General features: G+C 67.0%; 1 protein-coding gene across 6 annotated transcripts in view; it reads left to right on the forward strand.

Moving 5' to 3' along the window:
- Window positions 1–3,165: 3,165 nt before the first annotated feature.
- SHANK2 (SH3 and multiple ankyrin repeat domains 2) overlaps window positions 3,166–26,012 on the forward strand; it is a 180,652-nt gene continuing 157,805 nt past the window's right edge. For 4 of the 6 annotated variants that reach the window (XM_079787026.1, XM_079787028.1, XM_079787027.1 and 1 more), the window contains exons 1-6: window positions 3,166–3,300; window positions 15,426–15,643; window positions 20,425–20,628; window positions 21,925–22,023; window positions 22,180–24,181; window positions 25,645–25,796. In XM_079787026.1, coding sequence (XP_079643152.1) covers window positions 15,437–15,643; window positions 20,425–20,628; window positions 21,925–22,023; window positions 22,180–24,181; window positions 25,645–25,796 — 2,664 coding nt within the window. In that variant the 5' untranslated portion in view covers window positions 3,166–3,300; window positions 15,426–15,436. The remainder of the gene's footprint in view (window positions 3,301–15,425; window positions 15,644–20,424; window positions 20,629–21,924; window positions 22,024–22,179; window positions 24,182–25,644; window positions 25,797–26,012) is intronic. The other 2 variants (XM_079787033.1, XM_079787029.1) reach the window with 1 other exon arrangement.

Raw genomic sequence — 26,012 nt, forward strand, 5'->3', positions numbered from 1 at the left:
GCTGGCAGTTGGACTTGCCCCGAGGGCTCCCGGACTGCAAGAGGGCACAGGCCGGGCTGAGGGACCCCCCTTCCAGTGCACGAATTTTCATGCCCCGGGCCTCTAGTGTACAATAAAATGAAAACATGGAGGAAAGGATTGCAAAAGCGTGGAGCGTCTGCAGGGATGGCGGGAACACTTTCCTTTCCCTGCATTGCCCTGCACACCCGGGCACACCTGGGCACATCTGTGCATGCCTGCCTTTCCCCAGCTCTGGCCTCACGTACCTGGGCACACCTGGGCACACCTGCCTTTCCCCGGCTCCGGCCTCACGGACCTGGGCACACCCCATCTCTCCTGGCACCTCAGTTCCCCCTGTAAGCTGGGGGATGGGCTGGGTCGCTCCACTAGGCCAGCCTGAGGCCCCGTCTCCGAAACGGTGCTGGCCCCAGGTCCCGACCCAGAGCGCCTCCCGGGGAGGGACGGGCCTGCCGCCGGCTGCAGCTGCCCGGGCTCACGGAGCCATAGATGTGTCTCCTGTTTCCCGGGACAGCGGGTCGGTCATGCTCCACGTCCCCTCCCGGCACGCCGCCCGTCTCCGGTTCTGTGACGCTTCCTCTTCCCGGGAGGCGGGCTCCATCCCCGAGGGGGGCGTGCAGGACGCAGCCGATCAATGATCCCCTCGCATCCGTGATGTTTCTCTCTCTCTCCCTCTCCCTTCTTCTCTGAAATAAATTTAAAAATATTTAAAAGAAAAAAAGAAAGCCCGTCGGGTGGAAACGGTCTCTCTCTGACAGGCCCTTTCAGACCTCAGCGGCCCATGGGGGCCCGGACAAGGCGGCCTCGGGAGCCGGCACACGGAGTTCCGAAATCCGGACGCCAAAAGGAGGCGTTGCCTCTTCCCACGCGGACACTCACCCGGGGCGGGACGCCGGCCGCGCTGGGCCCCTGGGACTCAGGCCGCGGAGAGGAGTCCTCCAATGCCAGCCCGCAGTGCCCGTCCGAGGCCCACACCCGGCAGGGCCGGCTGCCGGGCCGGAGGTGCCCGGGCACTGACATCCCTCCAGGGCACCGGGGTGAGCAGGCCCTGCTGCCCACAGGAGGTTTGTGAGGCGGGAGGATGCTGCCTCCTGGGCGCGGCTGAACGGGGTGTCTCTGACGGCGGGGAAACTGGGACGAGAGCAGGAAGCCGCTCTCAAGATGCCAGAAGACGGGGCACTCACAAAGCTGTTGTTGGGCCTCAGATCGGAGTGGCTGGGGGGTGGCTGAGGGGTGTGGGGGGTGGGGGAGACGGGCTGACAGGCCTGGGTCCCTGGAGAAGAAGTATTTCTGGAGACAGCGGGGCTCGGGCGTCTGAGCGCTCTGTGGGGACCACGGGGAGGTGTCTGGCTGAGCTCTGGCCAGCTGCCTCCCTGGCTACTGGGGAGATATTCCTAGAAATCGGGGAGGGGGGTGTGGGGGGCATCTGGGTGCCGGCGGGTGACAGGGTGGCACTTGTCTTTGAGTTGGGGTTGTAGGGCACACACAGCCCTTCCCTTCAGCGGACCCGATTTATTTGGGGTCGTTCATGGGAGGGACTGATAGAAGTCAGGGAAAGTGGCCCCCTCCCCCCTAAAGAGCCATATTGTGGATCTGCCAGACACACCCAGGGAACAGGCGTGGTCTGCTGGGCCGGCCTCCGCAGGCCCCAGCCAGAGGATTAGGCCTGCGGCCCGGCAGGGCTTCCTTCCCCGGATCGGGGTTACTCTGACCTGACGGATTGCCTCCTTTATCCGTCAGCAAACATTTCACGGAGCCCGGGGTGAGGACGGGAGAGGGAAGGAGTGGGCATCTGGGAGCCGCCCTGGGTTGGCTCCGGTGCCCACACGCCAGGGGCCAGAAACATTCAGCCCCAAACACAAACACAACCTGTTTTTTTTTTTTTTGTTTTAACCTAAGTGCTTTTAAAGACTTCTTTGAAATGTGGGACAATTATGCAAGCAGGGGGAAAAAAGTATCTAGAGCAAATATTTAACTTTGCCTTTGGTATGTTGGAGTCACTGGCCCATGCAGCTCTCTCAGGCATGGCCTGTGAGATTGACTTAACAAATATGTGTAAAATGTATGTTAAAATTGTGCCCGGTTTCGGGCTCGATCCTCAGTGGGGGGCGTGCAGGAGGCAGCCGATCCATACTTCTCTCTCATCATGGATGTTTCTCTCTCCCTCTCCCTTCTCCCTTCCTCTCTGAACTCAATAAAAAGATATACTTAAAAAATAACTTAAAAACATGCCTATAAAGTACAGAACCGTCTATGGCATGTTATATGCGTGGTTTTCCTCCACGGGAGGCCACCGGGGTTCTGTCATGGAGGCTCTGTCCTGGGAGCAGCTGTTACACACCTGGACGCGGCCCCCCCGCCCCCCAGGGCAGATCTGGAGGCGGGAATACTGGGATATTGATTGGAAACTCAGGACCAGAGACCTCCGTGGCTTACTCGGAGCCACACAGCACGTGAGGGTGCAGCTCCCAGGGGGTGACGTTAGGGCCTGGGGACAGCTGTCAGCCAGGGCTCCGGCCTCGGGGGGAGGAGATCCGCCGAGTCTCAGCCCCGGGCCGGGGGCCGGGCGCGCCGCGGGCGGAGGGCGCCGGGTGGGAGGCGGCCTGGGAGCGGCGGCGGCGCGTTCCCGGGCACCGGGCACCAAGTTTCCGGGCTCTGCACACCTCCGACGGGTGGCCTCGGTGTCCCGAGCCCCGTTCACGCCGATGCTCTGGGGCGGGAGCCCCCTGCGTCCGGGATAACCGCGCCCGAACCCAGCCGCGCTTCGCAGAACCGGGACCCGCAGGTCCGCGGGGCTCTCCGCGGAGGGGGCGGCCGCGCGCCTCGGGGCGGGGCGGGGGCGGGGCGGCCGGGCGGCCGGGCCGGCGTTGCTACAACAGACGCGTCCGCCGAGCCGAGCGGCCGCCGGGCCCGAGCAGGTGGAGCAGGTGGGGCGGGTCCGCGGTCTCGCCGGGCAGAGATCCGCGCGCCCCTGGGCAGCCAGCGGACCCTCCCCCACCCTCGCCGGCCCCCACCGCCCGCGCGGGGCCGAGCGGAGGGACGGCCCGGCCCCCGGAGAGGCGCTCCCGGCCTCCCGCCGCCGCGAGGGGCGGGGCCGCAGCCTCCCCTCCCCCCGCCCGGACACCTGCGCGGCGGCGGCGGCTCGCGCGCTCCGGCCGGCTGGGCGCGGCGCCGCCGGGTCCTCGGTCCCCGCGGCCCTGCCAGGTGCGCGCGGCCGCCCGCCCTCCCCAGGGAGCTCCGATCTGACCGACTCGCCGGGAGCCGACGGAGGCCGGGCAGCAGGTAAGGCGGCGGCCGGGGGCGCGGGGTGGGGGTGGCTGGGCGCCGGGCACGGTCTGGGAAGGACAGGAGGTGCCCCTGGGCGCCCGCCCCTGCGCGCCGGCTGCGTTCGGGGTGCGTTTGGACTCCGGGAGCACCAACTACCGGGTGAGCGTCGTCCTGGACCCGCGGAGTCCGGGCTGGGGGTGGGGTGGGGGGGTCTGCGCGCCGGTGGAGGTCGCTTCTCTGCAGAGACCCTCCGGCCGCTGCTTCTGGATCGGGGGCTGGTAAGACGCTTTGGAAGCGACGTGGGCGCAGGGCGCGGGACACCCCCTTTGTCTCCCTCGCGCGCGAACCCCTCACCCCTAACTCGCCCGGCGCCTCCCCTGGGGCAAGGCGGGTGGATCTACCTACAGCCCCTCCCCCTCCCCCTCTTCCCCCCCGCCCCCCCCCTCTCCCTGCCCCAGCTCGCCGCCCGCCGACCCGGTGACCTGGGTCAGGCTGCCTGCCGAGGAGCCGGCGCGGGGCCGCCAGGGGGCGCGCGGGGAGCGGGGACCTCGCCGCGGTCTCCGGACGGGCAGACCCAGCTGCGGTCACCCGGCCCCGCACTAGCGCCCGTACCCCCACCCCGGCGCGCGCTGTCGGGGCAGCGGGCCCTGGAAGGCCCGGTCCGGCGTCCCCGGTGTAGGTTCTGGGGTCACAGGATGGGCACCCGGGTCCCCGGGGTCGCGCAGAGTCCCCGCAAAGCGCTCTGCTTCGCCCGCCACGCGCCCCAGCCGGGGTGGGGGGTGCCGGCCCCGGTCCCGCCGCCGCCGTGAATTATGCAGGAGGCGGCACCGGCGCGCGCTTCTCAAGTTTCCCTGCAACTTTCTCCGGGCACCCCTCCTCCCGGCGGCCCCCACCCCTCCTCCCGGCGGCCCGCACCCCTCCCTCCCTCCTCCCGGCGGCCCGCACCCCTCCTCCCGGCGGCCCGCACCCCTCCTCCCGGCGGCCCGCACCCCTCCTCCCTCCTCCCGGCGGCCCGCACCCCTCCTCCCGGCGGCCGCACCCCTCCTCCCGGCGGCCCGCACCCCTCCTCCCGGCGGCCGCACCCCTCCTCCCGGCGGCCGCACCCCTCCTCCCGGCGGCCCGGCAGCTCGGCCCAGGCGCCTCCGCGGGGCGCGCACCGGGGACCCACACGCCCTTGCCCCTGAGCTGGGGCCGCTGGATCGCGGAGCAGGTGCGACCCCCGCGAGGGTCTCCCCGCCCCGGGTCGGAGGGTGCGGGCGGCGGCCGGCTGCCCTCTCGGTGGGTCTGCGCACCGGATGGGCGGGCGGGCGGGCGAGGCTCGTGTCTCCGTGGGGCTGGGAGCGTCCAAAGGGGCGGAGGCCGTGCTCGTGACCGTGGGCTCTGGCGGCCGAGCCTTGAAGGCCACCCTGGGGGCGGGATGGGGACTGCGCTCAGGCCGGCGGTGGGAGCTCAGGCCGCAGGGCCGGAGGCCTGGGGCAGGGGGTCCCCAGAGACCATCTGGAAATAAAGTGGTTCCCCTGGAAATTGGAGGGAGTAAATTGGATAGTTCCGTGACCTCTTTTTGTCTGGAACTCAAGTTGGAATTAACGAGGCCACTGCTAATTAGAGGAGCCCCACGCAGGGGCGATTTGGAAGTTGTCCCTGGTGTGTGTGTGTGTGTGTGTGTGTGGGGGGGGGGGGTTTGAGCGCTACCTGGGCCTTGTCCCCGACTGGACTTCGCTGACGGGGCAGGGAGAGCCCTGGCCTTGGTGTGGGGTAGTTAGTGAGGCCCCTGCCTGGGCCCAGCGGGTGCCCTGGGGGCCGGAGGGTGTCCCACAGGCCCGGGCAGCTGTCCTTGGCGACCCCCATTTCACGCCCTGTGGGCGATCACCCGCTGCCGGCCGGGAGCTCTGCGCCCGCGGGGGCTCCGTGGTGATCGGGACGGTTCCTATGTGGACAGGAGGTGAGCGCCCGCAGGGCCCGCGGGGGACCCTTGTCTTCTAGGGATGGGGTGTCCTCAGGTGGCCGGATGGGGAGCGCCCGGGGAGCCTCCCCCAGGGCACTGGCCCCTCGTGCTGAGGGACGCCTGGTTCTCCTGGGGGACGGACGGTGACAGGTGGCCCCCTGGGAGGAGCCAGGGAAGGCGCTCTTCATGGATTTGGCGATTTTACCCCAAAAGGCAGCTCCTGGTGGGCACCCGGCCGCGTGGGACAAATTAGATCCCGTTTTCCAAAGGCCAGTCCGGCCCAGCTGGTGTGGCTCAGGGGTTGAGCGTCGACCTAGGAACCAGGAGGTCAGGGTTTGACTCCTGGTCAGGGCACAGGCCCGGGTTGCCAGCTCGATCCCCAGCGAGGGGCGTGCAGGAGGCAGCCGATCCGTGATTCTCTCTCATCATTGGTGTTTCTCTGTCTCTCTCCCTCTCCCTTCCTCCCTGACATCAATACAAATACATTAAAGAATAAAATAAAAAGGAAGCCCGGTTCCTATCCAGGCGTTCCAAGAGGTGTTCCCTCATTCTTCGTCCGTTCACGCGTGTGCTTGGCAAGTGCTTGGGGTTTTGTTCACGGCCCCGCCTCCCGCCTCCAGGGGTCACCCTGGGAAGGTGACTTGCTCAGGCCTGGTGGGCCCCCTGGGAGGCGCCTGGACCCTGGCAGGCGGGGGTCAGGGGTGAGGCGTGCCCCCAGGAGGCTGATAAGGGAGTTCCCGCGTAGCCTGGCTTCTGTATTTTAAAGGTGACGGGAACACGTGGAGGCAAAAGCCCGGGACTTTTGCAGAGAAGGGGCGGGAGCTGGCCCCCAGAGAGGAAAGCACCCGCAAACCGGGCTCTAGAGGAAGTACCCTTCGCTCACTCGCTGTTTCCCCAACGGGGCAGAATCGGTGTCCTGTCCCCAGGTGGGGTTCGGTGTGGGAGTTGCTGGGGGGCTGGTGTGCCTCCTGCTCCCCAGGACCTGGGGGTGAGGCTCCTGTCCGGGTCCCCGGCTCTGGACCCTGAACTCTCTCTCCCCCGAATCCTAGCCTCCTGCCCGTAGCCTGGAGGCCCAGCTCCCCTGAGGACCGGCAGCCCCAGGGAAATGCAACTCGCCTGCCTCCGTCTGTCCGTCTGTCCGTCCGGAGCCCCGGGGAGGGGACGGTTAGCGCACAGTGGGGCAGGGGCTATGATGGAGGTGACCCTGGGTGTGTGGGCTCGATCCCCAGTGTGGGGGGTGCAGGAGGCAGCTGATCAATGATTCACTATCATCATTGATGTTTCTCTCCTTCTCCCTTCCTCTCTGAGATCAATAAAAACATATATTAAAAAAATAAATAGAATTTTTTTTTTTAAAAAAAGGGATCAGGAGACCCTGCCTGTCCGGGGGCTGCCTGCTTTCCCCGTGTTCTGATTCTCTGGGCTCCTTCCCGGGGGGCCCCGCCCGGTGAGGGCTTCGGCCTGGGCCTGGTGGGGGCCTGCCGAGGTGCCCGCCGAGCCTGGCAGGGTCCTCCCGGCGCTGCGCTGGCGCCTGGCCCTGCACGTGCTGCTGGTCGCCGAGGCCGCGTCGTGAGGTTTGGTCGGGGTTTGCACTCCGAGGGCCAGGCCCGCCGTGGGCAGAGTCTCGGGGGCTGGGATGTGGGGGGGGTGCAGCTGGGGGGCCCACACTGGGTGTGGTAGAGGGCCCTTCACTGTCGAAGGTGGAACTTGTGCATCTCATGTCACCGTTTCGGCGTTTTGGCAGTGACGGCTGTCACCAGGCGGCTCCCGGGAGCCTCGGGAAGGAGGAGGCCGTGTCCAGACACCAGCGTGGGGTCCATGTGTGGGGCCGGGGGACCCAGAGGAGGCACGTGGCCTGACAGGAGAGCAGCTCTCCACGCTCCCGATGCGCGACCGAGGGGTGTCCTCAGGAGGCGGGGCTGAGGTTGGGAGAGGGGCCGTGGGCAGAGTGACCTCCAGGCCGTGGGCTGAGCTCGCAGCTGCGGCCATTTAGTCACCTGCCGCCTCAGGCTGCCTGGTGCTGTGCTGGCCAGGTCGAGCCGGCCCTGCAGTGCTTTGGGGCGAAGATTGTTCCCAGGGGCTGGAGGGAGGAGTGTGGGGCCAGGGCTTGAAGTCCAGAGGGCCCCAGACCAGAGCCTGTCCCCCAGCCATTCATGTCACCCCTACAGTGGGAGTGGGAGCAGCCTGCCCTGGCCCGGCCTCTGCCTCCCCCAGGCTCCCCGGGGACCTTGGGGGGGGGGGGCGGGGGTCCCGGTGCCCAGCAGCCAGGCCCGGGAAGTCCCAGTGTGACCCGAGGCCCCCCCCCCCCCCCAGAGTATTGGGGATCGCGGGAGCAGAAGTCATTCTCGGGCATGTGCTCGGGTTTGGGGGAGACGGCACCGGGGCAGGGTGCCCTGGGCTTCGGTTCATCCGGGCATTTTCTCCAGGGCCCGAGGGGGCCCTGCACTGTGTGTGTGTGTGGGGGGAGGCTCGGGGGGAGAGAGCAGAAGGGCAGGCAGGACGATGTTTTAAAAAATATGCTTTTTATTGACTTTAGGGAGCGAGGAAGGAGCTGGGGAGAGATAGAAACATCGACGAGGAGAGAGGATCAGCCATCAGCTGCCTCCTGCACGCCCCCCACTGGGGACTGAGCCCGCCACCCGGGCCTGTGCCCTGACCGGGGGCCAAACGGTGACCTCCTGGTTCCTAGGTCGACGCTCAGCCCCTGAGCCACGCCGGGCGGGCGGGCGGGCAAGGGTGACGATTTCAAATGAGACTGACGGCTTTGCAGAGGGGGAGCCCCCAGGGTTACCTTCATGCCTCTCCCGATTGTCCCCCGAGGGGGCGCCCACGCTGTCATCCGGAGGCGGGGGGCTCCCTGGACCCGGCAGCGCTGTCCGGTTACGCCGGGCCCACGGCGGCCAAGGCCCTCTCGTTTGGACTTGGGCTTTCTCTGATCCAGACAGAGCATCTTCGGCTCCTCGGCCACTCCGCCCCCCACTTTCTGAACTTCCCGATCTCCCTGCTCCTTATGATGGGCCGATGGGTCGTCGGCTTCTTGCTGATTCGCAGTCGCTCTGCATTCGCCCTGGATCCGCGTCGACCTGGCCGCCTTGACTGAGAGCATAGCTTTCTGTCCTGAAGAGGCGTTACACTGGGCCCTGGCTGGTGGGCTCAGTGGTTAGAGCATCGGTCCCCGCACAGAAGCGTCCTGGGTTCGATTCCCAGTCAAGGGCACGTACCTGGATTGCAGGTTTGACCCCGGGCCTCAGTTGGGGCATGTGCGGGAGGCAACCGTCGATGTGTCTCTCTCACATCCATGTCTCTCTCTCTCCTCCCCTCCCACTCTCTCTAAACAAATCAATGGAAAAACACGTCCTCAGGTGCGGATTAGCAGGAGGAAAAGGGAAGTTCACGCTTGGATGGGGTCCCAGTCTCGCCCTTTCCCTGTGCGGTCACCCCTCCCCGTTGCCACAGGACATTCCTGCGCCCTCTCTCTAATCGTTTTAATTCTTGCTTCTCATTTGCTTTTTAAAAATCCATCAGCCGTCAGCGCCGGGTCTGGTGTGAGGTAGGTCTTGAGGCCTCTTCCCCCCCCCCGCCCCCCCAGAGACTCTGGCCCAGCCCCTGATTTTGGTCAGCCCCGCCCCCCACCCCCCCCACCCCACCGGCCGCCCTGGGCCCAGCCCCAAGTTCACCTGGGGATTGGTTCTCGGCTGGGCCTCCCTCTGTCCTTGCTCTCCGGGTCCCAGCTCTAAGTCCACACGGCGTTTCCCGTCCCTTAAAAACAAGCTCTGATATCAGCGAGACCGCGCAGCCACGTTGCACGTTGCTGCCTGTCCTGGTGGAGGAGAGCACCCAGCTCAGGGGTGGGCAGCCCAGGGCGCCCGCGGGGACCGACGCGGGGACCCTGCTGCTCAGCCCAGAGGCACAGAGTGCTGAGGGGGCGTCGCGTTCAGCGTTGGGGCAGAGGCTTCCTGACGAGGGCCCCCAGACCGGCGCCCGGCCCCTCTGTCTGTGATTGTGCCGGGGGGGGGGGGGGACCAGCCACACGTGGCTGTGAGCCCTGGACACGTGGCTGCTGCCACGTGGTGAAGTGACGGCGTTTGCAGGCATTGGGTTAAAGAAAACATTTTCCGAGTGTTCGTCTCCATGGCTCCTTTTTCTTTTCTTCCTAAAACCGTGGCCACCAGGGAATGGCCTTTGTGGCTGGAACCCCGTGGCTGTCAGGCGGGGTTTGTAGCCTCGCTGAGGGGGGGCCGGACCTGCTTTCTGACCGCTGGCCCCGCCCCGCCCCCATGAGCAGGGGTCTGTTGGGACCCGGGGGTCAGGCACGGCCCCCTGTGGCTTCCCGCTCCACCCTGCTCCCTGCAGAGCCTCTGGCCTGCTCTGGGGGCGTGCGCTGAGTTTTGTGGGGGCTCAGGTGCTGGGGACCGGGCAGCCCCCTCCCAAGTCACCTGCTGTCATTGTGGGGACGTGGGCAGCCTTGGGGCCACCAGAGCTCCGTCACCCCGTGGGCACAGGGATCGGGATAAGGCCCCACCCTGGGGGTCCTGGGGGCGCCCCCGCGGGTGGACTCCCTCCCACCCCACCCCCGGGGCTCCAGATGGCGGCCGGGGGCCGAGGGGTGTGCGGAGGCCCAGGCGGGTGTTGCTGGCACGGTGTGCGTTTGTTGATTTGAAATGTTACCCTGCCATCTTTTATTGACGAGGGAGGGGGGGGGGGGGCGGGGAGAGGGGATATTCATTCAGCCACCTGGTTAGGAGCCCTTTCCCCACAGCCTCCGTTATGGGGGGAGGGACGGGGGCGGGGACCCTCCGCAGTGCTCGGTGTTTAACCGGAGAGGACTCTCAGCCGCGGCCCCGCCCCCTGGCCGCTGTCACAGGCGCCTCGCAGTGGCCGCTGTGAGGCTGCGGGCGGAGACACGGATCAAACAAACACCAGGAGACCAGGGGCTTTTCTGTGACCTTCCCCCCCACCCCCACTCTTCCCCGAACCACGCCCCCCCTGCACCCCCGAACCGGCCACCAGCCCGGCGTTCTCCGTCCTCTCCTCACGGCGATTTCCAACAATGGACAGAACCGCTTATTCAGTTCCGGTTCCACAGGTTCCCGCGGGCTGCACTCAGTCTCCGGCCTTGGCCTTGACCTTGACCTTGACCCTGAGTGTTGGTGTCTGTACAGAGCCGTGCCGGCCCCTCCGGTCCTCGCTGCTCTGGGGAGAGTGAGTTCTGTACATTTGAACGCACAGGACAAATGGGCAGTCACCCCATCTCGCTCCCAAACACATCGGGTGTCTATTTGCGGTCCCCCTCGAATAAAGCGACTTTTAAAATGTTATAAACCAGAGCCCACGGCGCCTTCACATTCTCAGAAGCAAACTGCGTGGGCCTAGCCGCTCTAACCTGATGAAGCCGGCTTCCGCCAGGAGGTGGTGCATTGTCTTTTTATTATTGTTATTATTAATTTCAGAGAGGGAGGGAGAGGGAGGGAGAGAGAAACATCCATGAGGAGAGAGACTCCTCGATCGGCTGCAAGCAGGGCATGTGCCCTGACCGGGAATCGGACCCTGACCTGCTAGTTCATAGGTGGGCGCTCCACCCCTGAGCCACGCCGGCGGGACGTGGCTGTCCGTCTCAGGGCCGTTTTCTCTTTGGGCTGTGGCTGGAGGGCCCCGAGCAGGAACACCGATCCGGCTGTCTCTCCGTCAGACACATCGGGGCCGCGAGGGCCGCGTTCAGACTTGGGTTTCCTCGGGCACCTTCGCAGCCACCCACGGAGTCTTTGTTAAACTCGCTTTTCCCGCCGTCACTTTATTTACTTATTATTTTCCTAATCCTCCCGCGGTTATTTTTCCCATTGATCTTTAGAGAGAGTGGGAGGGAGGGAGGAAGGGGGAGAGAGAGAGAGAGAGAGATGCATTGATGTGAGAGACACACATCGATGGGCTGCCTCCTGCACATGCCCCGACTGGGACTGGGGGTCGAACCTGCAACCGAGGTCCGAGCCCTGGACCCGGAAGCGAACGTGAGACCCTTTGGTCCACAGGCTGGCGCTCTGACCACCGGGCACACCGGCCAGGGCTTCCTGCCACCATTTCCCTTTTCCTCGTCACCTGGGACCTTGGCGGGGTCAGTGAGACCAAACACGGCCGAGCGTCATTGAACTTTATCGACCTGTTTTTCTGGCTTGAGGTCCCCCCTCCCCCAGACATAGCTGGCCCACAGCGGCCTGACCGGCCTCCCAGCTGGCAGACTCTCCCGGGAAGCGGGCCCAGGCTGTGCGGCTCCTCCCTCGCTCTGGGCAGCCTCCCCCACCACGGGGGGGGGGGGGGGGGCGGGTGAGAGAGCGCACAGGGCCCCTCGCCCCCCACGGCGGGGTCTGCTGAGACGCAGGCCCCGGTTCCGTGGGGATTCAGATGGATCTTTTCACGGCCTTCCTCACGCCACCGGTGGGAGGTGCTCAGAGAAACGGAGCTGCTGTTTATCCGAACGCGGGCAGACCCGCACCGTGCTCACGCGGTCCCACGGCAGTTAATCAGTAACCGGTCCCCCGTGTTTGCCTTTCCCAGGGACCTGCCGGTCCAGGTAGCCGGGCCCACGTCAGGTCAGGACCCCCGCGCAGGTCTCGGCCTCGTGCCCCCCGGGCGGTTCTGGAATGAACCGGGGTGCAGACGGCCGCCGCCCGGCCCCTCAGCCCGTCCAGCAGGGCCCGGCCTCTGAGCTTCGGCAGCTGATGTGCCACGTGTGACCGTCACCCAGCCACTGCGAGGGGTGCCCTTGCCCCCAGGTCATGACCCTCACCCTCAGATCACAACCCTTACCCCCAGGACATGACCCTGACCCCCAGGACATGACCTTTGCCCCCAGGTCATGACCCCTGCCCCCAGGGAAGGCTGGGTGCACCTCTGTGTCTCTGCCGCTGCGAGTCTTCGAAGTCTCAGCTGCAGACGTGGCTCGAGGGCACCTGGCGCCGTGACTGTCATCGCCGTCGCCGGGGAGCTTAGCGACAACATGGGCTCGGGCTCCCGGACACTCACTGGAGTCCCTGGGCGGGCGTGGGTTCAGAGCTCCCAGGCACCTGCCTGCGCGCCGGGAGCCGCGCCCTCGCCCCCGGGGCCCGGGCCGGGGTGGGTGGGGAATGGTGACGCAGACAGAGCGGCACGGCGCCTGCCACGTACCGCGTGTCCCGTTCCAGGGCGGGGAGCCCACCGGCGGCTCGTTAGGTGCCACGCGGGCGATGCCAGTGCTGCCGCCTGTGATTACCCGGCGCCCGCACGCCCGGCTCCGGGCCTGAGGGAGGGGCCGCACCGCTGGGCCCGTCACCCGCAGGCGTCCAGCCGCTGCCACCTCGCTCAGATGGACGGGACAGATCCTGCCCCCACGCTCTCTTCCCTCGCGGTTCCCGCTCTCGTGGCGGGAAAACCTTCCGCTGAAAGGACGGGGCCTCAGGTGGCGCGGGGTCTCCCATGCGCTCTGACGGTTACTCGGCGTTGCCTGGGGGACTCTGGGATTTGCCCTGACCGGTGTGGCTCAGTGGATAGACTGTCGGCCTGCGGACTGAAGGGTCCCGGGTTCGATTCCGGCGAAGGGCACAGGCCCGGGTTGCAGGCTCGATCCCCAGTGTGCGGCGTGCAGGAGGCAGCCAATCAATGATTCTCTCTCATCATTGATGTTTCTATGAAATCTGAAATGAATAAAAAACATATATTAAAAAGTAGTTAAAAAAAAAGAAAGAAAAGCTGCTGTTTGAGCCAGTCATCCGGCCGGTGACCTGGCGGGTCTGAGGGGGTTGGGGAACGCGGAAGGAGGCGGCCTGAGGGACTGCCGGCCGGTGCTCTGTGGCCCGGCGGGTCATGCCAGTGACAGTGCCGGCAGGTGGGATCCCAGGACACCGCGGGGGCGGGCCAGGCCAGAGGCCGCCGCGGTCCCACGTGGTTTTCCCGTGGAACCGCCAGACCACGTAGCCCGGAGCGCCCTGGGCGCCACGGAACAGCCGCTTCCCGAGCGCAGCCCGTCCTCTCGGCAGGAGGGCCCCACCTGGCTGGTCTCCAGGCCCTCGACCCTCGGGGCGGGCGTCTCCGGGGTGGCTCCTCCGTGTCTCCGTGGGTGGGGTGGCCCGTGCCCGTGCCTGTGAGTCCCTGGGACAGTGGGAGGGGCTGGGAGCACCCCTGGAGGTGGCGGTGGCGGTGGTGGCGGTGGGGGGGGTGGGGGTGGGGGTGGGGGTGGGGGGGTGGGGGTGAGGGCGCACACCTGGCCGCTCTGGCCCAGCGCCCGCTCCACAGGCTGCGCAGTGGAGACCCTGGGATGCTCCCTCCCCGCTCCTCGCCGCCCCCCCCTCCCTCCCTTCTCCGGGAGCAGAGAAGACGTGCAGCCATCATGTAGCTCACGCCCGCCCCCCCCCCCCGCCCCCCGGCTTTATCAAAGCTCGACCTTCTGCCCGGTCTGGTCTGCGGGGACCTCTTAAGGGAAACAGTGTTTCCAGTGGCGTCTCAGCCCTCCTGGGGCCCGGCCACTCCGCGGCTGTGTCTCCTGCCGGGTCCTCTGCGCCGACCCCCCACGTCCATCCTTGTCCCTCCGTCCGCCCCTCAGGTCACGTGTGTAAATGCGGGTGCTCTCCTCTCCTCAGGAGTGTATGTGCGGGGTCCCCCACGTGCAGGGGGCCCGCTCCCCCCGGGCTGTGCCGTCCGTGGGAGAGAGATCACGCCCAGCCAGGGGACGCTGGACCACAGGGGCCCACGCCTGCCCCGTTGCCAGGGGACGCTCCTGGGCGTGTGGCCTTGACCTCCGTATCAGAGTCCTCGGAGAAGAGGAGGCGCCGGTGGCCTGGCCTCCACCCGCTCCCGGCAGCCCTGGTTCTCACCGGCTTTCGTCCCCCCCCTTCCTGGACCCCGGCCCAGAGCTGGGGTCACGGAGTCCTGGGCTCCCACTGGGCCGTGCTGGGTGGTCGGCGCCCCGCCTGGGCCTTTGCGGGGACGTCATTGCCTGGATGGGGAGGAGGCTGCACCCCAGCTCGAGGGACTCTCGGGGACCCCGAGGCCCCGGCTGGGCGGCCTCCGTCCTGGGGCCACCTGCTCAGTCCTGGGCGGGCCCTGCCCGGGGGCCCCAGTTCTGCAGTTTCCTGTCCCTGCTCTGTGCGTGGGCGGAGGGCTAACGTGGCGGGAACGTGGCACCACGGCGACCTGAGCCGCCCTTCCTGCCGCCACAGGGCGAGCGTTTCCGCTCACCCCGGAAAGTCCTGGAAAGTTTCAAACTGCCTGGCCCCCGGTTAGTCCCCACACTGCCCGGCCCCCGGTTAGTCCCCCCACACTGCCTGGCCCCGGTTAGTCCCCGCACTGCCCGGCCCCCGTTAGTCCCCACACTGCCCGGCCCCCGTTAGTCCCCCCACACTGCCCGGCCCCCGTTAGTCCCCGCACTGCCCGGCCCCCGTTAGTCCCCGCACTGCCCGGCCCCCGTTAGTCCCCCCACACTGCCCGGTCCCCGTTAGTCCCCACACTGCCCGGCCCCCGGTTAGTCCCCCCACACTGCCCGGCCCCCGTTAGTCCCCACACTGCCCGGCCCCCGTTAGTCCCCGCACTGCCCGGCCCCCGTTAGTCCCCGCACTGCCCGGCCCCCGTTAGTCCCCACACTGCCCGGCCCCCGTTAGTCCCCACACTGCCCGGCCCCCGTTAGTCCCCGCACTGCCCGGCCCCCGTTAGTCCCCACACTGCCCGGTCCCCGTTAGTCCCCACACTGCCCGGCCCCCGTTAGTCCCCGCACTGCCCGGCCCCGGTTAGTCCCCGCACACTGGCCATGGCTGTGGCTCGTAAGGGAGAGAGAGAGAGAAACATCAATGAGGAGAGGGGATCATGGATCGGCTGCCTCCTGCACGCCCTGCACTGGGGATCGAGCCCACAACCCAGGCATGTGCCCTGACTGGGAATTGAACTGTGACCTCCTGGTTCAGAGGTCACCCTCAACCACTGAGCCACGCCGGCCGGGCGAGGGCTCCTTTAAGTCCGGTGCCAGCACTGGGCAGAGCTCGCGGGGCCTCACCGGTCCCGGCTGTGCCTGGCTGGGACTCGGCCCCGGGAGGCGTGGGCGCCTGCTCTCACCCCCTTTGAGACCGTGGGTGCTCACACGGGGCCCTGCGGCGCCCACAGCGACAAGTGCCGGCCTGACACCGGCGCCAGCGCCCCCACGCCCGGGCGTCCCCGTAACATTTCCGTCTCCCCCCAGCCGCCGGCACCATGCCGCGCAGCCCCACGTCCAGCGAGGACGAGATGGCCCCGAGCGTCTCCGACGACTCCCTGGGCTCCGAGTCGGACAGCTCCAAGGAGGAGACCATCTACAACACCATCCGGGCCACGGCGGGGCAGCCGGGCGGCGCCAGGACGGAGGGGGGCCCGGGCCACGCGCTGGTCATCCGCATCGTCATCCAGGACCTGCAGCAGACGGTGAGCCTGTGCCCGGGGTGGGGGAGCCTGTGCCCGGGGTGGGGAGCCTGTGCCCGGGGTGGGGGAGCCTGTACACACACACACACACACACACACACACATGCACACACATATGTACACGCATGCGCACACACAACACACACATATGTACACACATATATGTACACACATATATGTACACACATGCATGTACACACATGCACACACACACAGCAGGCCTTCCCCCCACACCTGCTCCCTGCCTGGCAGCTGGGCCTGGCTGGTCAGTCCCCTCCCAGAGGCCGAAGCAGGGAAGGGTCGCCCCCGTCAGAGGAAAACTGCGGCCAGTCCCGCTGCGCCACCTCCTGGCCACGCCGTGCAGACGCCGTTCCTGACTGTCACCGCCCGGGCACCTCCAGGGCGTCAGGTCCCCGCCCCGTGGGGTCTCATGAGTGGGCCAGGCGTGCCCTCTCGCCCTTGCTGAGCCTCACCCCTCCAGGGGGCCTGGAGTTAGAGCCCTTTGGGGGAGAGCAGTGGCGTGGTGCAGGGAGTGGCCGGGCGGCTGGCGGGGCGGTGGCCTCCGCTCTCCGGATCGGCACGGCGGCACGCAGGGCTCCTGTGCGGTGGGCGCTGGCACCGGTGCGTGCACTGGGCCTCCTGAGCAAGCGGCGTGCACCAGAACCGATGGAAACTGGTTCCCCGGTGGCTGTTTCTGGGGGACGGCGAGTGAGGGAGTGGGACCCCCCCCCCGCCCCCCCGGCACAGCTGCCCCGTCTCCAATCCACACGGAGCGTGTGTCCCAAGAACAGCCCAGAAGGCAGGTGTGAGACGGCGACGGGTCTCCTGCATGTGTGCAACTCGGCCCCGGGCCCACCTCCACCCCCGGGTGGCACCAGCAGCTCCGCTGCCTCATGCCCGTCCCCACTGCGCGTGCCCGTCCCACTGCGCGTGCCTGTCCCCACTGCGCGTGCCGTGCCTGTCCCCACTGCGCGTGCCTGTCCCCACTGCGCGTGCCCGTCCCCACTGCGCGTGCCTGTCCCCACTGCGCGTGCCCGTCCCCACTGCGCGTGCCCGTGCCCACTGTGCGTGCCCACGAGTTAACGGAGGAGCAGGAGCCCGGGAAAGCGCGCCCCCTTGTTGCTCTAGTCAGTGTTCCCGTCTGTTGGGTAAATGCGCTCGAGTCTGCTTTCATGCAGGAAGGAGCATGCAGCTGCCGCCCTGACCTCAAGGGTCATCCAGCCCCTGCCCGCCCCCCCCCCCCCAATCTCTCCCCAAAGCAGCTGCCAGGCCCTGCCTCTCCCCGCCCCCCCCCCCGCCCCCCGTCAGCTGACTGACCTCCCTAACCCATCACTTGCTCCCGAATGGATGCCCATGGGCTTGTCATCGATGGAAACAGAACCCCTGCAGCAAGGGCCCCCCAGGCCTGTAAGCCCTTCTTCGCCGTCTCCTCGCGGACACGGTGGCCACTTGCCTTTGCGTCCGAGGCCCCGGGTTCCGACTGTTGGGGGCCAGCCCGTCTCTCGCTTTCTGAGCCATCTCCTCAGGCGGCTGCCGAGGACCAAGGCCACCCCCCTCGCCCCCCCCGTCGTCTGCAAAGACGCGGAGGGGCCTCCATGGTGGGAGAGGGTTCTGGAAGGCCTGGGTGGGAGCGGTTGTGACCTTGAACGGAGCGGTTGTGACCTTGACAAGCTCCCTTTGGCTCGTGGCTGGGCGGGTGTCTGATTCAGTCCCCTCAGCCCCTGGGGGGTAGAGCTCTGCCTCCTTCCAGGAGTCGGGAGTCTGTGCAGCCCCTCGTGTGTCCCCAGGCCTGTCCGTGGTCCCGGGGCATCTGTCTAGAGGGGAGCGCGGGTGGGGTGCCTCCTGCCCGTTCCCTGTGGCGTCCTAGCGCCTGGAGCATGGAGCTCGAGGAGGCCCAGGCCAGAGAGGTGGGCGGGGCGGCCCAGTCAGCTCTCTGCAGCTCGGGCTCCCTCCTGCCCCGACTCCCTCCTGCCCCCGACTCCCTCCTGCCCCGGCTCCCCCCTGCCCCGGGCTCCCTCCTGCCCCCGACTCCCTCCTGCCCCAGGCTCCCTCCTGCCCCCCCCCACGCCCGGCTCCCCCCTGCCCCGACTCCCTCCTGCCTCCCCCCCCTCCTCACCCCCCCCCCTCCTGCCCCGGGCTCCCCCTTGCCCCGGGCTCCCCCCTGCCCCGGGCTCCCTCCTTCCCCAGCTGGTCTCCCCTTCCAGCAGAGTCCCCCCCCCCCCCGCCCCCCGAATCTCTCACAGTGAGGCTGGGGAGGCCTGGGCCGCTCTCTGTTCTTCGCACACCCAGCCCTCCTGCCACACCTGAGCGAAGGGCGTGGGTGTCCTCGCTGAGATCTCTAGCGCCCGCCTCCCGGGAGAGCCCAGACCTCATTTCCACCTTGACACCTTCTCGCTCCAAGGCTGAGAGCTCCCTCCTGCACAGCAGATGCCCTGAGCCTCTAACCCCCCCCCCCCGCCCCAATGCCCTTGGCCAGGGGTCACCTTTAACAGACTGTATCCAGGTCTCATTTATAGCTCAGACCCGCCCTTTGGAAGTCTGTTGTTGTTGATTGTTGGCCAGTTTGCCGAGTCGTGCAGCCTTTGACCCGGGAGGGGGACAGAGGGGCCACGTTTACGGGCGGGGGGCCGCCCGCTGAACCAAGTTCATGGTGGCGGGATCGGATCACCTTACCCAGCAGGCGGAGCGGCCTGAGCTGGGGGACAGTAGCGGGGCTTTGCCTGCACCCCCAGACGCGCAGATACCCCCGTGGGAACCGGTCCCAGCCCCGGGGCCAGTCTGGCCTCCTGTGCTCGGAATGCGTCCGGGAAGCAGCAGGGCCCGAGCCCTGCCCGTGGCTGGGCAGGAGAGAGAGCGGACCCTCACCCGGCGGGAGGCACAGGAGCCGGGTCGGCCTGGCCTTTGCCCCCCTGGCCGGTCGGGAGCCTCAGGGCGGGGACGGGACGCTGAGTCTCGCCTGCTCTCCACGCACTGCAGCGCTCCTGATGGGGGTGGAGGCGCCGCCCGCGTGGTGAGCTTTGAGAAGTCCAGCTCTGTGGCTCCCCACCTGCCTCCCTGTGTGGGCGGGTGGTGTCGGGGTGCAGGAAGCTGTGAGCAGTGGGCATGGCGGACTGCCCTTCCCCGCCCCCCCCCCCCCCGTGAGGGGCCCAGGTGGACGCCCACCTGGACCTGAAAGAGCCAAGGGCACTGGGTGTACAGAAGTCACCCGGTTTGCTCGAGCCGTGGTCCTGCAGGTGTGTCTCCAGACCGGCGGCCCCGGCCTCACCGGGGATGTGGGGGACACGCCGGTTGTAGGGCCCCGGCCTGACTGGGGGAGTCAGACACTCTCCTGTGGGGAGGGTGGATGGTCTGTGTCCAGCCGGCGCTGGACTCTGAGAGGCCCAGACAGGAGAGAGGCGCCCAGGGTGGGGGTGGTCATTGATGACCGGAGATTTGGGTCAGCGGTGAGGTCAGCGGTGAGGTCAGTGGTGAGGTCAGCGGTGAGGGTCAGTGGTGGGTCATTGGTGAGGTCAGTGGTGAGGTCAGCGGTGAGGTCAGCGGTGAGGTCAGCGGTGAGGGTCAGTGGTGGGTCAGTGGTGAGGTCAGCGGTGAGGTCAGCGGTGAGGGTCAGCGGTGGGGTCAGCGGTGGGGTCAGCGGTGAGGTCAGCGGTGAGGTCAGTAGTGAGGGTCAGTGGTGGGTCATTGGTGAGGTCAGTGGTGAGGGTCAGTGGTGAGGTCAGCGGTGAGGTCAGCGGTGAGGTCAGAGGTGAGGGCCAGCAGTGGGTCATTGGTGAGGTCAGCGGTGAGGTCAGTGGTGAGGTCAGTGGTGGGGTCAGTGGTGAGGTCAGTGGTGAGGGTCAGCGGTGAGGTCAGCGGTGAGGTCATTGGTGAAGGTCATTGGTGAGGTCAGTGGTGAGGTCAGCGGTGAGGTCATTGGTGAAGGTCATTGGTGAGGTCAGTGGTGAGGTCAGCGGTGAGGTCATTGGTGAAGGTCAGCGGTGAGGTCAGTGGTGAGGTCATTGGTGAAGGTCATTGGTGAGGTCAGTGGTGAGGTCAGCGGTGAGGTCATTGGTGAGGTCAGTGGTGAGGTCAGCAGTGAGGTCATTGGTGAAGGTCAGTGGTGAGGTCAGTGGTGAGGTCATTGGTGAAGGTCAGTGGTGAGGTCAGTGGTGAGGTCATTGGTGAAGGTCAGTGGTGAGGTCAGTGGTGAGGTCATTGGTGAAGGTCAGTGGTGAGGTCAGCGGTGAGGTCATTGGTGAGGTCATTGGTGAGGTCAGTGGTGAGGTCATTGGTGAGGTCAGTGGTGAGGTCAGTGGTGAGGTCAGCGGTGGGGTCAGTGGTGAGGTCATTGGTGGGTCATTGGTGAAGGTCAGTGGTGAGGTCATTGGTGAGGGTCATTGGTGAAGGTCATTGGTGAGGTCAGTGGTGAAGGTCAGTGGTGAGGTCATTGGTGAGGGTCATTGGTGAAGGTCATTGGTGAGGTCAGTGGTGAGGTCAGTGGTGAGGTCATTGGTGAGGGTCATTGGTGAGGTCAGTGGTGAGGTCAGCAGTGAGGTCAGCGGTGAGGTCATTGGTGAGGGTCAGGACCACAGAAACCAGTGTCTCCATCTCAGCGTTTCCCGTTTACAGTGACCGGGTGTCTCCCCCCCTCCCCCTCCCCCAGCAATAAGGGCCTTGCCGTCCATCCCGAGAAGCTGGGGGGCGGGGGGGCGGTTCTGGACGGAAACACCTTTGCCATCTGGCCACATGCCCGGCGGGCTGCTCCGGGGCCTGGGTCACCGACCACGTGTCCTCGTCCCCCGCAGAAGTGCCTGCGCTTCGACCCCGACGCCACGGTGTGGGCGGCGAAGCAGCGGGTCCTGTGCTCGCTGAACCAGAGCCTCAAGGACGTGCTCAACTACGGGCTGTTCCAGCCGGCCAGCAACGGGCGCGACGGCAAGTTCCTGGACGAGGAGCGGCTCCTGCGCGAGTACCCGCAGCCCGCGGGCAAGGGCGTGCCCTCCCTGGAGGTACCGACCGGGAGCCCCGTTAGTACCAGCTCGGGCCCTGATGGCGCCTGAGGGTTGCCGACGGCGGTGCGGTTCACAGGCGCTTGTTTCCCGCGTAGAGCTGACAGGCAGGCGGGACTTGGTGTGCGCACAGCACCCCCCCCCCTCCCACCCCCCCCCACCCCCCCCCTCGGACTCACGTCACCAGGACCCGGAGTCCCGGATGCAGGTCCGGCTGGCCTGTCTCCCGAGCCCGCCTTCCTGCTGGCCCTCCCGGGGCATGAGAAGCACCACCTCCTTTCTCCTCCGGGCCCTCGGGGTGACGGGGGGGGGGGGGGGGGTGGTGGAGGGGGCGCTCTGAGCCGCCCCTGCGCCTCCGTGGCGACGTGCTGAGCAGCCTTATCCACGGCCACCTAGTGTCCCGGCCCCGCCTCTCTGAGCCCTGGCTGTACCCCAGGGCGTGTTTCCACGTGTTAGGACCGCACACAGGCAGCCGGCAACGCGGCCGTTGCTCCTCTCACAACCCGTCGCCAGCGTGACGTGACCGCGTTCGTTTCCGTGTGGATCGCAGCCCGCACGCGAGCCATTGGGGGGTCTGCAGCCACTGGGGGGTCTGCAGCCACTGGGGGGTCTGCAGCCATTGGGGGGGTCTGCAGCCATTGGGGGGTCTGCAGCCATTGGGGGGGTCTGCAGCCATTGGGGGGGCTGCAGCCATTGGGGGGTCTGCGGCCATTGGGGGGGCTGCAGCCATTGGGGGAGGGGAGGGGTCTGCAGCCTCCCGGCCGCGGGAGAGGCTCTGCAGTGAGATGCCGTGTGGCGGGGTTGAGCGGAGGTCCCAGCTCAGAACTCAGGCCTCCCACGGGTCAGGTCCTCCTGAGCCTGGAGCGTCCCCGGCGCGGCTGCCCGAAGGGGTCAGGGCCGGGAGAGGAGGACACCCACACCCACACGGCGCCTCCCTCTCCCGCTGTCCTCCGCCTCCGGCCTCCACAGCACGGGCTGGGCTCCCGGTGCGGCCTCCGGGTCAGAGGCAGCCTGCTGGCTGGGGGCACGAGGCGCGGCTCCTGGGGAGCCCCCGGCGCAGGCACCCGCCCCCACGGAGGGCCTCCTGCGCCCCGGGGTCGCTTGGTCTTTCCCGGGCCTCGCAGCGCGGCTGTGGGCGCTCCCCGTGCTTCCGGGGCGTGTGCTGGGCCCCGTGTGCGGCGCGGCCGGTTCTGTAGCCCCGGCGGCGCGGGGCGCCCTGCTCGGTGGCTGGCGGAGAAGGCGGGCCTCTGAGCCGCCGGGGAAACCCTCACCGTCCTTTCTCCGGTTCCGTGCCAGTTCCGCTACAAGAAGCGGGTGTACCGACAGCGCCCTCCGGACGAGAAGCAGCTGGCCAGGCTCCACAGCAAGGTAGGCGGCCCGGCGGCCACCGCGCTTCTGTCTGTCTGTCTGTGTGCCGGTGGCCACCGCGCTGTCTGTCTGTCTGTCTGTCTGTGTGCCGGTGGCCACCGCGCTGTCTGTGTGTCCGTCTGTCTGTCGGAGGCCACCGCGCTGTCTGTCTGTCTGTCTGTCTGTCAGCCGGTGGCCACCGCGCTGTCTGTCCGTCTGTCTGTCAGCCGGTGGCCACCACGCTGTCTGCCTGTCTGTCTGTCTGTCTGTCAGCCGGTGGCCACCACGCTGTCTGTCTGTCCGTCTGTCTGTCGGAGGCCACCGCGCTGTCTGTCTGTCTGTCTGTCTGTCTGCCGGCGGCCACCGCGCTGTCTGTCTGTCTGTCTGTCGGAGGCCACCGCGCTGTCTGTCTGTCTGTGTGCCGGTGGCCACCGCGCTGTCTGTCTGTCCGTCTGTCTGTCGGTGGCCACCGCGCTGTCTGTCTGTCTGTCTGTCTGTCTGCCGGCGGCCACCGCGCTGTCTGTCTGTCTGTCTGTGTGCCGGTGGCCACCGCGCTGTCTGTCTGTCCGTCTGTCTGTCGGTGGCCACCGCGCTGTCTGTCTGTCTGCCGGCGGCCACCGCGCTGTCTGTCTGTCTGTCTGTGTGCCGGTGGCCACCGCGCTGTCTGTCTGTCCGTCTGTCTGCCGGTGGCCACCGCGCTGTCTGTCTGTCTGTCTGTCTGCCGGTGGCCACCGCGCTGTCTGTCTGTCTGTCTGCCGGCGGCCACCGCGCTGTTTGTCTGTCTGTCTGTGTGCCGGCGGCCACCGCGCTGTCTGTCTGTCTGTCTGTGTGCCGGTGGCCACCGCGCTGTCTGTCTGTCTGTCTGCCGGCGGCCACCATGCTTCTGTCTGTCTGTCCGTCTGTCTGCCAGTGGCCACCACGCTCTGTCTGTCTGCCGGTGGCCACTGCGCTGTCTGTCTGTCTGCTGGTGGTCACCGCGCTGTCCGTCTGTCTGCCAGTGGCCACCACGCTCTGTCTGTCTGCCGGTGGCCACTGCGCTGTCTGTCTGTCTGCTGGTGGTCACCGCGCTGTCTGTCTGTCTGCCGGCGGCCACCGCGCTGTCTGTCTGTCTGTCTGTCTGCCGGCGGCCACCGCGCTGTCTGTCTGTCTGTCTGTCTGCCGGTGGCCACCGCGCTGTCTGTCCGTCTGTCTGCCGGCGGCCACCGCGCTGTCTGTCTGTCTGTCTGTCTGCCGGTGGCCACCGCGCTGTCTGTCTGTCTGTCTGTCTGTCTGCCGGTGGCCACCGCGCTGTCTGTCTGTCTGCCGGCGGCCACCGCGCTGTTTGTCTGTCTGTCTGTCTGCCGGTGGCCACCGCGCTGTCTGTCCGTCTGTCTGCCGGCGGCCACCGCGCTGTCTGTCTGTCTGCCGGTGGCCACCGCGCTGTCTGTCTGTCTGTCTGTCTGTCTGCCGGTGGCCACCGCGCTGTCTGTCTGTCTGTCTGTCTGTCTGCCGGTGGCCACCGCGCTGTCTGTCTGTCTGTCTGCCGGCGGCCACCGCGCTGTCTGTCTGTCTGTCTGTGTGCCGGTGGCCACCGCGCTGTCTGTCTGTCTGTCTGCCGGCGGCCACCATGCTTCTGTCTGTCTGTCCGTCTGTCTGCCAGTGGCCACCACGCTCTGTCTGTCTGCCGGTGGCCACTGCGCTGTCTGTCTGTCTGCTGGTGGTCACCGCGCTTCTGTCTGTCTGTCTGTCTGCCGGCGGCCACCACGCTGTCTGTCTGTCTGTCTGTCGGCCGGCGGCCACCACGCTGTCTGTCTGTCTGTCTGTCTGCGGCATCTTCTGAGCTCAGGGCGGCTCTGCGGGCTCCCGGCGAGGACGGGACAGGAAACGGAGGGCGCACCGGGACAGGCCGGCTGCGGCAGCCCTGAGTGGCTCCGTGCTCCGTGCTCCTCCCGGGATCCGGGCAGAAAGCCGCCGCTTGGCCGGCCCCGGGGTCGGCAGGGGCCCGTCAGGGCGGCTCCCCTCCGTGGCGGAGGCCCGAGGGCGCCCGTGAGGAGGCTTCCCGTGGCCTCTGCAGGCGTCTCTCGTGGGGACGTTCTCGCTTTTCCGTTTCCTCCACAGACCAACCTGCGGAAGTGCATGGACTACGTCCAGCACCGCTCGGTGGAGAAGATCGTGAAGATGCTGGACCGGGGCCTGGACCCCAATTTCCACGACCTGGACACCGGCGGTAAGCGTGGCCGGGGCCTCCACGGGCCTCCGGAGGCTCGGGCTCGGGGTGCGCACAGGTGACGGTTCCGAGCCACGCGTGTGCGGCATCCACGTGCCACCGTGCTGCCCGGGGCTGTCTCGCTGCGCCGGGAGCTTGGGTGAGCGTGTTCGCTCCACGGTGTCTCCGGCGTCCGCACGTGCTCAGTACACACCTGTGGACTAAGTGAATGAATGAATGAATGAATGATGCCATGCACGGAGCTGCTGTGTGTCCGCGAGGGTCTTGTCCCCCCTGCTGGGAACCAAGCCCCTCCCTCGTGTGGATGAAATGGCCACGGGTTCTCAGGGTGCCTAGTGACATTGGGGGGCTGGGGGGGGGTTTCTTCTTTCCTTCCTCCCTCCCTCCCTCCCTCCCTCCCTTTCTCTCTTTATTGTTAATCCTCACCCGAGGATAGTTTTTTCATTGATTTTTTGAGAGAGAAAGAGAGAGAGAGGGAGGGAGAGTGTGGAAGGGAGGGGGAGAGGGAGAGAAACATCGATGTGGGAGAGAAACATCGATGTGAGAGACACACATGGATTGGTTGCCTCCCACACGTGCCCTGACCGGGGCCGGGGATCAAGCCTGCAACCGAGGTACATGCCCTTGACCAGAATCGAACCCGGGACCCTCAGTCCGCAGGTCGACGCTCTAACCACTGAGCCAAATTGTCTAGGGCTCTTTTTCTTTTTTTTAAAAAAAAATTCCAAATGAGCACCAGCTTTTGTTTAATCTTAGTTTTTCTCCTTCTCTCCGTTTGGCCGGGGTAGGAGTGACCTGCAGCACTGTGTCGGTGCTGTGTGTGTCTGTCTGTGGGACACCCACCTCACAGGGTTACAGTGTCTTCCTACGACGATCTCTCTCAGCAACTCTTTTTATTTTTTAAATATATTTTTATTGATTTCATAGAGGGAGGGAGAGGGAGAGAGAAACATCAATGATGAGAGAATCACTGACTGGCTGCCTCCTGCACGCCCCACACTGGGGACCAAGCCCACAACCCGGGCATGTGCCCTGACCGGGAATCGAACCCTGACCTCCAGGTTCATAGGTCGACGCTCACCCCCCCGAGCCACGCCGGCCTGGCAGCAACTTTCAAAATGCAGCACCTCCCCCGGCTGCACACAGGCCCCGGACCCGCTCCCCGCACAGCCGGAGGGAGTGTGCGCTCCCACCCCCTACGGCCTCCAGCCCGCCCTCTGTGGCTGTGGCCCCGGATCTGTCTGTCTGTCTGTCTGTCTGTCGGCCCCCCCTTAGCCTCCTCCCCTCAAGGTCCCTCCACGTTGTTGCAGCGGCAGGATCTCCTCCTTCCTTTATGTCGGGTCAACGTCCCATTGTGTGTGGGGGATGCGCTACTCGGGGTCCCTTTAGACGTGGCTACGTGAGCCCCGGGACTGAGCGGCTTCCCCCGAGGGCTGGCTCTGAGGGGTATGCGTCCCCCCCAGAGACGCCCCTGACCTTGGCGGCCCAGCTGGACGACTCCGTGGAGGTCCTCAAAGCACTGAGGAACGGCGGGGCGCACCTGGACTTCCGCGCCAAAGACGGGATGACGGCCCTGCACAAGGCCGCCCGCGCCAGGAACCAGGTGGCCCTCAAGGTACGGCGCGGCCCGTCTCGCCCGGGGACGCCCCCCCCTCAGATTCCCTGGGTCCCCCCCCCGCCCCCCCGCCCCCCATGCACAGCCACGCCAGGTGACCCTGAACTGCCCGCCGGAGCGGGGTCTGGCCGTCGCGCCTCCTGGTGTTCTGGCCGTTGGAAGCGCTGTGCCCGGGCCTCTGTGCCGCTCCGGCACCGGCTGTCCCCCCCGCGGCAG

This window comes from Cnephaeus nilssonii, assembly GCF_951640355.1.
Source record: "Cnephaeus nilssonii genome assembly, chromosome: 13".
NCBI classification, from domain to species: domain Eukaryota; kingdom Metazoa; phylum Chordata; class Mammalia; order Chiroptera; family Vespertilionidae; genus Cnephaeus; species Cnephaeus nilssonii.